The 12,317-nt window shown below is 42.1% G+C and overlaps 1 protein-coding gene across 1 annotated transcript in view; it reads right to left on the reverse strand.

Moving 5' to 3' along the window:
* GMEB2 (glucocorticoid modulatory element binding protein 2) overlaps window positions 1–12,317 on the reverse strand; it is a 41,560-nt gene that overhangs the window by 21,783 nt on the left and 7,460 nt on the right. The window contains exon 2 of the mRNA XM_054046346.1: window positions 9,409–9,602. Within this exon, the coding sequence (XP_053902321.1) occupies window positions 9,409–9,539 (131 nt within the window). The 5' untranslated portion in view covers window positions 9,540–9,602. The remainder of the gene's footprint in view (window positions 1–9,408; window positions 9,603–12,317) is intronic.

The raw sequence follows: 12,317 nt of genomic DNA on the forward strand, positions 1-12,317 counted from the left end.
TCGCCAGCTTCCACACAGCGATTGCCATGCACTTCTCTACCAATAGGGCAGGTCTCAATCTGGTGTCCTTGCACCATAGTGCTGGGGCGAGCTCCGCACATAGTTCAAGGAAGTTGGCTTTCTGCATTTGAAAGTTCTGTAGCCACTGCTTGTCATCCCAGACGTGCATGACATACGATCCCATCATTCAGTGCTTGTTTCCCAAGCCCAAAATACGATGGTCCACCCTCTGCAGCTGTTCCGTGAAAGCCAAAAGCAATCTAAAGTTGCTCCTATCCATGTCACACAGCATGTCAGGCAACTGGGAGTATTCTTCAGTTAGGAACTTTCCGATGGCAGTGCAGTTAACCACGATGTCCTCATGATAGTTATCAGAGCATAGGAGAGCAGTGTAGGATACATCCCTTCTCACAAAGATGCCGGGGTGCACAGCAAAGCAGGGCCATTGAAAAATGCCGCGAAAGAAAGCCAGAAGCCTATGGAATGCTGGGACAGAAAGCAATGAATCATGGGACATTGAGCCAGGTCCCAAGCTGCGCCACGATCTGCTCCGCCTTTCCACAATACCTAGCAGCAGAAGGTATCGAGCTGGACCGTGGGATAGGTACCCCCAGTGCATTGCTCATATTGTCGATGATAGTGCCCCAACTGTGGATGCGCTGTGCCGACAAAGGGAGCGAGTGTGAACATGACATACAGATTTTTATTATAGCGATTTTTGAGTGTCGACAGCACTTTTGTTGACAAAATTCTGTAGTGTAGACCAGGCCTAACTTCTCCCTTGTTTCTTTTTTGCAGCTGAAAATGTTTTACTAAAGATCTGTGAACAAACCAACCAATCCATGAATATAAATGTACATTTTATAGCATCTCTGTGTACCCCATAGCTCAGGCTGCCTGGCCTCCTGCAAGTTACGTACATACAGTATAAGCCACTGCAGCCATAGGCAGACAGCTAATTAAGGACACTATATCAAAGTGTTCCTCTACTTCCTGCCTTGTACTAGAGGCTCTCCTCATCTTTCAGTGCTTGCTAATGGAAGGAGAGACAGACAACTGGCTCTGCATGGCTTCCCTATCCTCCCAGTTAGTTCCTGGCTTGCATCAGCTTAATTTGCAGAGTACATGCAAAATAGACTATTTAAAGAGAAGACATTTTAAAAATATACACAAATGTGAAATATATTTAGGCTACTTCGGACTGTAAATATTTCTTCTTTACACTCAGAGGATGCCATTGCAATCTTAGCTAGCACAGAACACTGATGCTATATGTGTTAATCTTTCACAGAAAATTCCCATGGAAGGAAGCAAGGGCATGCAGACCACTTGATCGATAACATCTGAGACACATGTGAGCTCTGGCTATCAGTCTGTGTGGCCACCTCTACTGGATTTTAAAGACGTGCATTTGGATTTTCTGGCAAAGAGGCCCAGTCTAATTACCGCGGCACATTCTCTCCACCTCTCTCTAAAGTCCTGGGGGTGGGGAAGGGAGGAAGGGGAAATGATAGTTAACAAATTTCCTGACACTTCAGCAGTTTCACTCTGTATAAACTGGGTGTGCTAAGCAGGAGTTTATGGAGGCTGTACATCTAAAGTCTGGCCTGCTCTGATAAAGAGGGGGAGGAGGGGGGGATTGAAGTGACTGACTGACTCAGTGATTCATTGGCTGATTACATAAGGCAGCGCTAGGCTACACAGGAAAGTTAAATTCAGGAGCTACCGGTTTTTCCCTTCTGACTTCTCAGCAGATGACTGTAGGGTAGAACTACAGTGTCAAGAAACTGCTCTCCCTTCCAGCCACAGGACTAGTATCTTGTTCACACAGATCGGGGTAGCTATAATGTGGAGATAGGGGATCTTGTGTGGGAGGCATCTCAGAATCATGAGGTAGGTGAAAACTCTCCTAGGCTCTTCCAGAGTTCCTGCTTTGGACAACAGCATGGGAGAGGAGGAAACAGGATATTCTGATACGCAGGTCTCTCAATCTCTCCTGTTGAAGCTGTTCCACTGTTTATAAATAATTAAGTAGTCAATGGAGTAGGGAACTACACAAAAATGAGGACCCTAGTTAGGCAGAAATTAAAAAGAGCAGTCACAAGGGTATATAATAATGCCACTATATAAATACATGGTTCCTGAATACGGTGTCCAGTTCTGGTCTCCCCATTTCAGAAAAGATACAATGGAAATGGAAAAGGTTCAGAGAAGGGCAACAAAGATGATCCATGATAAGGAACGACTTCCATACAAAGAGAGACTAAAAAGATTAAGGCTATGCAGCTTAGAAAAGAGACGACGAAGCGCGGATATGTAGAGGTCTAGAAAACCATAAATGGTGTGGAATAGAGAAGTGTTATTTACCCTTTCCCACAATACAAAAACCAGTTGTCACCTGATGAAATTAATAGGGAGTATGTTTAATACAGAAAAGAGGAAATACTTTTTCACACAATGCACAACTAGCCTGTGGAACTCACTGACATGGGATGTTGTGATGGCCAAATGTGTAACAGGGTTCAAAAAAGAACTGGATAAGCTCATGGAGGATGGGTCCATCAATGGCTATTAGTCAAAATGGTCAGGGAGGCAACCTGGTGCTCAGAGTGACCCTAAGCAGGAGTGGAAGACGGGGATGAATTGCTCCATAACTGCCCTGTTCTATACTCTCCCTCTGAAGCTCTGCTATGGGCTACTGTTGGAGACAAGATACTGGATAAGAGGGACCATCGTCTGACCCAGTATGGCAGCTCTTATGACATGAACCTGGTCATGTCATGAACTTGATATGAACTCACTCCCAGGTGAGTGCCCTAATCACCAGGCAATAGAGTCACTCTCAATCTCTCTCTGGCCCTATGACTATTTAATTATTTATACTCAGTGGAATAGCTTCAACAGGACAGAGTCCCACATCAGAATATTCTATAGCTTAGTGATTAGGCCACTCTCCTGCTGAGGGAGACCCAGGTTCAAATCTCTTGTTCACATCAGGTAAAGAGGGGAATGGAACCTGGGTCTCCTCCATTTGTAGGAGAATGGCCTGACCACTTATAAAGGAGGCATACACACACCCCACCAAAACAAATTTTTCACCCAGCTCAATCCCTGACAACCTACAGCAACAATTCACTGGCCCAAATAATTTTGACGATGACCTGCTGCAGAACATGCCTATTCTGTCCGTGTCGGACTGTCACATTCATGTTCAGCATGAAGGATCGTTTTAAGTCAAGTCATGCTCCAAGCCTCATCCACATATACATTTTACTTCCAAGGTAGTGCTGTGCTTTTCTGAAGTCTTGCTAGGCATATGGCAGGTCTGCAAACCTGCGGAGTCATAACTGCAGATGCTGAGCTGACACATACAGGGAAGACTGTTAGACTCTCACTCCTCAAACACCAGGGAAGAAAGGAAGAATTGTAATTCAATAATTCACCAGTTCACCACAGGATTCCTTCCCAGCAATTTGTTAAATTCATCTAGGGGAACAGCCAAAGTGCCATTTCAGTTGGACCTGCCTTCTGGTGGTTGCAAGAGAGACAGATCTATCTCTTACATACAGAACACCGATATACCATGGGCCTGATTCAGATCTCTCTCACACGAGTGAGAATTAGGAACAAAAACCAGTGTATGCGAGAGAAGAGTCAGGTTCTATACCTTCTATTACTTTTAGCAATGACTTTTGGCAGGGAAAACGAATCCAGCTGCATCTTAAATCCCAACCTCTAATAACCTTCAACAGTCTTTGAGACAATAACTCATGACACTGTTGAGGCGCCTATAAAAGGATCTCTTTCCTGCAGAGGTTTAACTGGGAGAAAAAAGGCACTTGAAATGGAATATACCCATTTTCCTTCTCTGCTTTGCCACATCCCTTTCTCTCCCCTGCCTCTGTTCCCCTGTGCAGATGCAGGACAGTTGTGCGCCTCAGCAGACAGAGGTGGGTGGGATGGGAGAGTACTCAAATAAGTTTCTCCAGCTACAACAGTGTGTCCCACCACCAAACAAGTACAGTAGTTGCATTAGCTGGTTGCCATGACAAAGCTGTGGGAGGCAGCTGCTGCTCACATTTCATCAGACAGGATCACTCAGGAGCCATAAACCAGAGGAGGAAAAAGAAGAAATTAAGTGCTCATGAAGTGACTGGCTCATTTCTTCGTTCTCAGTTGCTTTTACTTAGCAGTGGAACCTTAGACCATTTCTAACCACACACCAAGTGCACTGCAATATTAGCTTCTGTACTAACACTGAGCCTCCCTATCCCACACAACAAATGTGAATTGCCAGGCATTGCCATTTTTCGTTTTCCTCTGCACTTCCTACTTGTTTTATTAAAAAGTTGTTCAACTAATACGTTCTTATGCTTTAATTGCAAGTTTGGTTTTTATAGTAAAAATAAACCCACAATAGCATTAGAAAAAATGCATTATCCAGAAGACTATCTTGATAGGGTCATTAATCTGGACTCTGTTGTTTTAAATATCACATGGGATAAAAGCCAAATTCAAAGTCTATTTCACAGGGTAGGCTGGGACCCACACAAGGCAGGAGGATCCAAATTCAGGTTCCTTAGTTATTTTCTTATGCCAGCAAGCATTGGAAAATGAGACTGAAAGGGCAGGAACCAAACTGACTATGGAATCTTGAGAGAAGACAGGAGTCCCTGTAGTAGCAGCCCAGAGAATCTAAAATGAGTCTCATCTACTACCGATGCTGCAGACCTGCTCAGAGAGATGCATTCTGTCTGACAGTAGTAATCTTCTATGAGTTTCACTATGCAGACCCGAAAATGTGTCTCCTTCTGAGGTCATGTCTATATGCTAAGGTTCCAGGGTGGGAAGGAACGAGTGAGAGAGAGGGACAGACATTATGCAGGTTTTGGATGTCTCAAAAGAACAAAATCTCCTAATCACACCCACCTTGACACCCAGAGAAACAAATGGCTCTTATGACTATGACTGAATAAAAATAGATCTCTTCCTCCCATTCTATGGAATTACCCCACTCCTGATTATTAAAGACACAAATGGACAGACGAAAAATTAATAAATAAAATAAAGGTGCTTTCAAAACTGCTTGGGGGAGGGGACGACGACAAACACTCACACCCAAGCATTTCCTTGGCCAGAGCACCAAAAGCGTATTACACTGCTTCAACTGGATCTACAGGATCACCTGGCAACACACACATTAAAAACAAAAACTATTTAGCACCCATCTTACACAGCAGCTTCCCAGTTTCACGTCTGACTGGTTCCCTGATGGGCAGCCTATGGAGGTTAATGCAAGCACAAACAGCATGGAACTTTACAAAAGGGAAAGGGGAAAGAACTGGCCCATTCCTTCCCATCACCATCTATTAAATTGGGAGAAAACAGCTCTGCCAATAGCAAGCATATAAGCATCCAAGAGATGTCAGATGAGAGAAGCCAACTTCCTCACAATTGGCACATTAATTGCATTTAACATCACACCCCCCTTTCCCCAGAATTCCCATCCTCACTTTCTTGGGGATGAAGGAAAATAACACATCATCTCTATTGGGCAGGTTGAATTGGAAGCCAGTGGAATGGCCCATTTCTTCCTGGCATTTCATAACAGCCTGTTAACAAAGATCTTTAAGGCTGGTTCCAGCAGAATGATAGGAATGGTATTACCCTTACTGACCCTTCTGGAACATGGACATTGTAACCTGATGCACTTCCCCAGAGCAGTAAGAAGAACGTGATTCAGTTGGAGTGGAATGTATTTGTGGAAACTGGACAAGCATGTTACCTGTGAAGGACAGTAAATGGCAGCAGACTTCCCAATCTATTTCAAACAAGAGATCGTTTTGGTCAAAGAAATCTGTTTGGAGCCAGTTGTAAATATGAACATGGATTTCCTGCCTACTGAAAATCCAGAAACTCTGGAAGCACCAACATGTATACATGCTCTGGGTATAAGCCAGGAATGTGCCAAGGAAAATTCAACCAAATAACACAAACAGCTCTTCACTACTTAGGACTTCTGTGTACAAACAGGCCATTTTCATTTTGTGAACACAAAGAGTTAGCCAATCTAGGGCAATCTAGGAAAATAAGGAACCAACACAAACCAGGCAGTACTGTATCTAGAGTATCAACTTAAAAACTGATTTCAAACATGAGAGAAACAATATTTTACAACCATTCCAAGTTCACTGTTATGTAGGATTTTGAGAAGCACAATTCTGTTCTATATCTCGGTAGTGTTTTCAGTGACATCTGTCATCTTTATTGCTAACGGCCTATTAGTAATTCCCCTGGCACTGCTGAAAATTACAGAAAGAAGGTTCCTGCAGAATGCTGCTAAAATCCTGGACCCAAAAATACACATTGCAAACAAAAGATTTTGCTATATCACAACATGAAAACAGTTCTGGAGCAAGTTCCTGACATGGAGCACACGGTTTAGTGAATAAAACACTAATTTAGTCACCTGTTTTCACTCCCAACTGATTCATGTCCACCTTAACATGCACATCTCTGAAAAGTGACCATTTAAAAATGGTACTTTTTAATTTAAAAGACATTTTCCTTATGTGTACAAAATCCTATCTGCTTAGTATCCAAAAACAGTTTGTACTGCTTTTCTACTCTCAGATAGAATGAGCTGTGGATTCTATTCTACTTTGAGTATTAAACAGAATTACCAGTAAGTTCCAATCATTATAGTTGTAGAGTCCCACTGAAGATAGCAGGCTAACGGAGATGTCACTGAGTGCATAATTTGAAGACAGAGGAGTTGCACAGATGCTACTGAGGTCCTATTGGTCACAATGATGCATGAGATAGAAAGAGCCCAGTTACTCTCTCCAGGATGAGTTTGTAAGGATGAAAATTAGAAGCAGCATCTTTTTACTTATGAACTACATATTTGAAGTGGAGTCTTTGAGAAACAGTACATATGGACTCTCTTGGTATCCTTTTTCCAAAGTCATTTTGTAGAAGAGATTTGTATTTTAAGATCCTCAATAATGTTAGTTTTGAAGGCTTCAGCTCACACCAGAGGGGATGGTGGTTCCTACTACTAAAATACACCCAAACCAGCAGGACACTGTGTGATCTGTGTTTGAGGAGTTTAGGAATAAGCTGGCACAGGGACTGTATTGCCAATTATCTCAAGGATAAATGAAGTCAATGGGAATTTGGAATGTGCAAGGAATGCAGCATCAGACTCTCAGAAGCTAACCCAGTTATCTCAGCGTGGTCTACCTCTACTGTAGCTGAAGCATTGATACATAAAGGACTTCAGCATCTAATAGACTCTTCACTGCATTAGACATATAATCTTGCCTCTATGTCCAGCACTACAGTGAATTATGGCCTTAACATAATAAAAATCTATGCAAATCAAGCTGGCCTGCACACCCTGCTGATGCAAATTTTGAATAAGAGAGTTAAGTATTCCAGTGGTAGGTTTTGTTAGTGCATTATGCTTAGAGGGACAATGCTACTAATCCAAGGTAGGTGGTACTGAGTGTTATTTCAATCAATTTCCAGTTTTCTTAAAATTACGTTAGCATAGGATCATCTGGAGCTACCTATTGTTATTTAATTTTTGTTTCAACCATTTTGTTGACTTGAAATGATTATTTAATTGCATTTAACAGACATTTGCTGACCTGAAAAAAGAAAGAGAGGAGGAAAAACAGAGTAAAAAAGATGTAAAACTCAGTACACACGTGGATGCCTAAACATGTGTTTAAAAAAAAAAGCAAAGAATCCTGCACTAGCAAGGAGAGTGGCTCTGTCTAGGTGTTTATATGACCTTGAGCCCCTGCTGAACACTATCAAATTTATCCTCAGCATCTGTGAGGGGTAGGGAAGTGCCATTATTCCCATTTCACAGATGATGAACTAAGGTACAGAAAGATTAAGTGGCTTATCCATGGTCACACAGGCAATCTGGACACAGCTACGAATTTAGCCCAGATCTCCCTTGTCCCATTCAAGTGCCTAACCATAAAACCTCCCCGCCTCCTCTCTAGGGATAACCTAGCATGTCTTTTCCATCTCTAAAATATATGGTTCTCAAACTAATGATACTGCAGTAGAAGAAGAGTAAAAGACTCAAACGGTTAATGTTTCCACAGTACAGCAGATTGAACTAGAGGTCAATTAACTGCTGCTCAAGAGAAGGCCCTCTCTCCCTACCTTATTACTTTGTATGTCTTAGCAAGCAAGCATAAGGGTGATTCAAGGAGAAAACCACTGGAGTCTGCACTGTTCCTAATATGAGAAGAGACACCGAGACACCTATTTGATGTCAGCAAAATGCTGGGAGGTGAGAGTGTGGGATTGCAAAAGGATTTCCTCACATGATTTCATGGAGAGGAGAGTGCTGTACCCTGTATTCTTTCCCCACTCACCCAAGGAAAACAGCAACATTTACTTTTACTTTTTTTGCTTTAATTTAAAGCCATTTGTCCATCTTGAATGTTTGGGAGGAGATACCCTCCTTTTGCTTTAGGGCCTGTCTGCATTACAGTTTAAGACATTCCAGTAACTAACAGTCTCCATGACTAGAGTGGACATGAATGCATCACACTCCCTTCAACCAAGAACTGTGTTTTAAAACCCTGCTATAGTCTCCATCCATGCTAAAAAAATGAAAGAGCTTAACAACAGTGATTAAACTCTACGGTCCCTGAACCAAGCTATAATACAGTTTAGTACAGCATGTATGAAGAAGACCAATCAAACTCAAAAAAATCAAAGCATTAGCTCAAGCAGAAGCCTAGTTTTGTCTTTGCAGCAATTCCTACAATATCAGGCAATTTGGTTGTCCCCTGACCCAGGGTACAACATGGTTTGGGCCTGCAGGGTAGACAAAACCAAAGTGATTTTTACCATGGCCCTGAGTCTCACGTCAGGTCAGCCAAAGTCCAGGATTGTAGCAGAATATGATTAAACCCTATTTGGGAACAGTGTATGCTACAAAACCAAACCATGTTTTAACAATGTCAGTGTTGTAACTAAAGTTCCTTCAACATAGTAGAAATTACAGTGTAGACAAGACACTCAGCTAAAGCCCAGTTTTAACCCAACTTGGCCACTCCAAAGTTTAACAGCTGTTGGTAAACGCTGTTTTCCTGGCTACATGTACTTGGCCACAGATTATCAGGAAGGGGATATGGGGATTATTAATCAAACTCTACTTGGTTAGCATGGTATCCAAGGTGGTGGGGGAAATCTTGGTCCTCCCTTATCAAGGAATAAGTCAACCAAGCACAGCACAGGCAGTATCATAAGGGACTGACTCTCACTCCTACTCTGAACCCTGTATTTCGTGGGTATTTGATGTCTGCTTGGGTTGAATATTAAAGCCCCAACCTCCATATAACTTCTATGGCATATGGTGAAACCATTTCTTACCCATGTTGAGACAAGTTTGTGGTCACTAGCACAGTTTTCACTTCTTCCACACCACTGCCATCAACCACATTGTCAGGTGTCGTTACTACGACCACCTCCTCCATGTGAACGCTCACATCTGGGGTTGCCATGGTTAGGCAGGAAAGCACAGAGATCACCAGCTGGGTGGAGAGGTCCCTCCGTGAACTGGCTTCCTGTCAAAAAAAGAAAGACCAAAAATGTGATACATGAGAAGATCCCCACTAGTAAAAATGGCTAGGAAGATAAGAACCAACACAGAACAGGACCAAGACCTTCTCAAGGATTTCACAGGTAAATCCTGCATCCCAAATAAAATATTAGTAATTCCCATCCCACTGGTTCCATCTTGAAAATAGTCTAAGTGAAGAATATAAGAACCGTAAGACGAGATATTGGAAAATGTACCAAGTCTATGCATAGAATCCCAAATACCTTAGTATTGGGTGTAGGATTTTAATATGCTTTGTTGCTGTTGTGTGGGTGCTACTTCAGAAGCCATTTGAAACAACAAAATTACATGGTAGCTGGACTTCTCCCAGTACTGCCTATGTTCATAAAGTGAAACAACCGGTAGAGGCCAGACCTTGCATTTTTTTGGCCCCATAAAATGGCACCCTGGGAACAAACATTCAAACAGTAGAGCCTGCCCATATCACTGGTATTTATAAATGTAATTATTCACCAAAGGATATCGTCAACTGGCTAGCTACTCCTGACACTACAGAACTATTGGCCAGCAAGTTAGTGCCTGAGCATTGTATGCCTTGTGACAATTGGACTGCGTTTTGCAATCGGAGGCTCTTCTCTGTTGTTATTCCTTCCTCCCCACATGTATTTTACAATGGGGAGAGAGGCTGATGTATGTCATCTCCCGCTCCCATCTGGACTGTTATTGAGTTGCAGCAGTCAAGGTCTTCAGGGCTCCGATATAGCTCAGCATCCTCTTTGCCAGCACCCACAGCACTTCAGAATATAGGAATTGCTATACCAGGTCACACCAATGGTCATTCTAGTTCAGCATCCTGTCTCTGACAGTAGCCACTACCAGATGCTTCAAAGTAAAGTGCAAGAAACTTCATAGTGATTACTTTGTCGTGGGCGGAGAAAGCATCTTCTTAATTCTATCAATTAGGAGTTGGCTTCAAAGTGCTACCTGTACTAGCAACTTCAAGGCAAAGATACCCCAGAATCCTCTTTACTGGCACTAAAAGTGTTTCAAAACAACAACCCTGGCTACTCTCTTTGGAATATACCCTCAGTCTAGAATGTCTCTCTTTTCTTGTCGATGTCTTGGGTGAATGTCACTAAAATTATGTTTAAAACTTTGTGTGTTTCCTATTTTAATGTGCTTAAAACTTTTAGGTTTCAGAGTAGCAGCCGTGTTAGTCTGTATCTGCAAAAAAAGTCCTGTTCTTTTTAAAACTTTTACACACTACACTTTTCACTACCTGTTGTGAGCAACTGTTACCCCTTCTCTTCCTCTCCCCTTGAAGTTTGCCCACTATCCAGTCACCACAACGCCTGACTTACTTATGCCAGCCCCAAAAGCCCTAGGTCTCCAGTCCATTTCTGCTGCTGCTAGGATTTTTCCACTGTTAACACTTGCACATCCTCCTGCTTCTCTGGTACAATCCCATAAGATTCCTATTCTTATTTAACATTTATACTGTGGTAGCATCTAGTCTCCCACCAAGTTGGGGCCCCATTGACCTCGGTGATTCCAAAATGTGTCTTACGATATTCCTGTAAGGAGCAGAAGAGAATGTCTTCAGGTTTCTGGAGGTCACAGTGGTTTCTGGACACTGATTCATGGAAACCAGTCAGCTCCAGGATGTAAATGCAAATTCCTTCCATTCTCAGAAGTTTTAGCCCAAAACAAAACTTTGCAGAATTGGAAAGCACAAAGTGACAGAGAAAACGGTTTTCAAGTCAATGTTTCTAAGGAATCAGTAACAAATTTAAGAGAAAAAAATATTTTTAAAGTTCTGATTTTAATGTTGATGGTTTCCCTTTAAAAGGCATAACTGTCTCAGCTAGCTCTTGCTATCCGCTTTCCATAGTTTTTCTTTCCCATTACTACAATGAGGACTCTGGTGGCACCTTAAAGACTAACAGCTTTATTTGGGCATCAGCTTTCATGGGTACTTTTGTAATATGTTCCCATTACTGACTCGCCTCCTAGCTGCTATTGACTGAAGGGGGAAAAAAAGACTCCCTGAAGAATCAGAAGACTTCTCTGCCTTACTAAATGTATCACCACAGGGAATCCCTCTGTTAGTTTCACTGATATAGACAAGATTATGTTGAGAAGTGAAGCTGTCACACTGCACCTACACACAGCTTAACACTTTCATTGTTCTGCACTGCAGTGCTCTTTGTTAGAAAGTCTGTTCACATTATCAGAATACCAAGATATACCATGTATAATAGACTGCACTGCAGAAGTGAGTCTCCAGCTAGTAGTGGTACTATTTATCATTTGAAGTTCAGTTCTATTCTGAAATGTGATTATGCAAAAATGGCATTTTCTTACTCTGCGGATCTGTTCCTTCGGTGCACTGAGTCTCACTTTACTTACCAAAGTTATTACAACAGTCATCCCTGCAGAACAATAACTTTAGTTTGAGAGAATAAACTTGGATACTTTTGGCTCATGTACCATGAAAAAAACAATTAACTAAGTTCCAGTTGTAGGGCCATGTGTGTAACTCTATAGGCTTAAAATTACACTATTGTTTATATTTGTGCAAACCCACAATAATGCTGCATCACTGTAAGTGACAGCAGCATTTGCCCTTTAGAAAGTTTATTACTGGTGAAAATGCAAGAGCCAGAAAGCTTGGTACCTGAAAGCCATGCTGTGTTCTGAGCTTGAAAGGCTGACGATT

This window comes from Malaclemys terrapin, chromosome 12 (genome assembly GCF_027887155.1).
Source record: "Malaclemys terrapin pileata isolate rMalTer1 chromosome 12, rMalTer1.hap1, whole genome shotgun sequence".
Taxonomy (NCBI): Eukaryota; Metazoa; Chordata; order Testudines; family Emydidae; genus Malaclemys; species Malaclemys terrapin.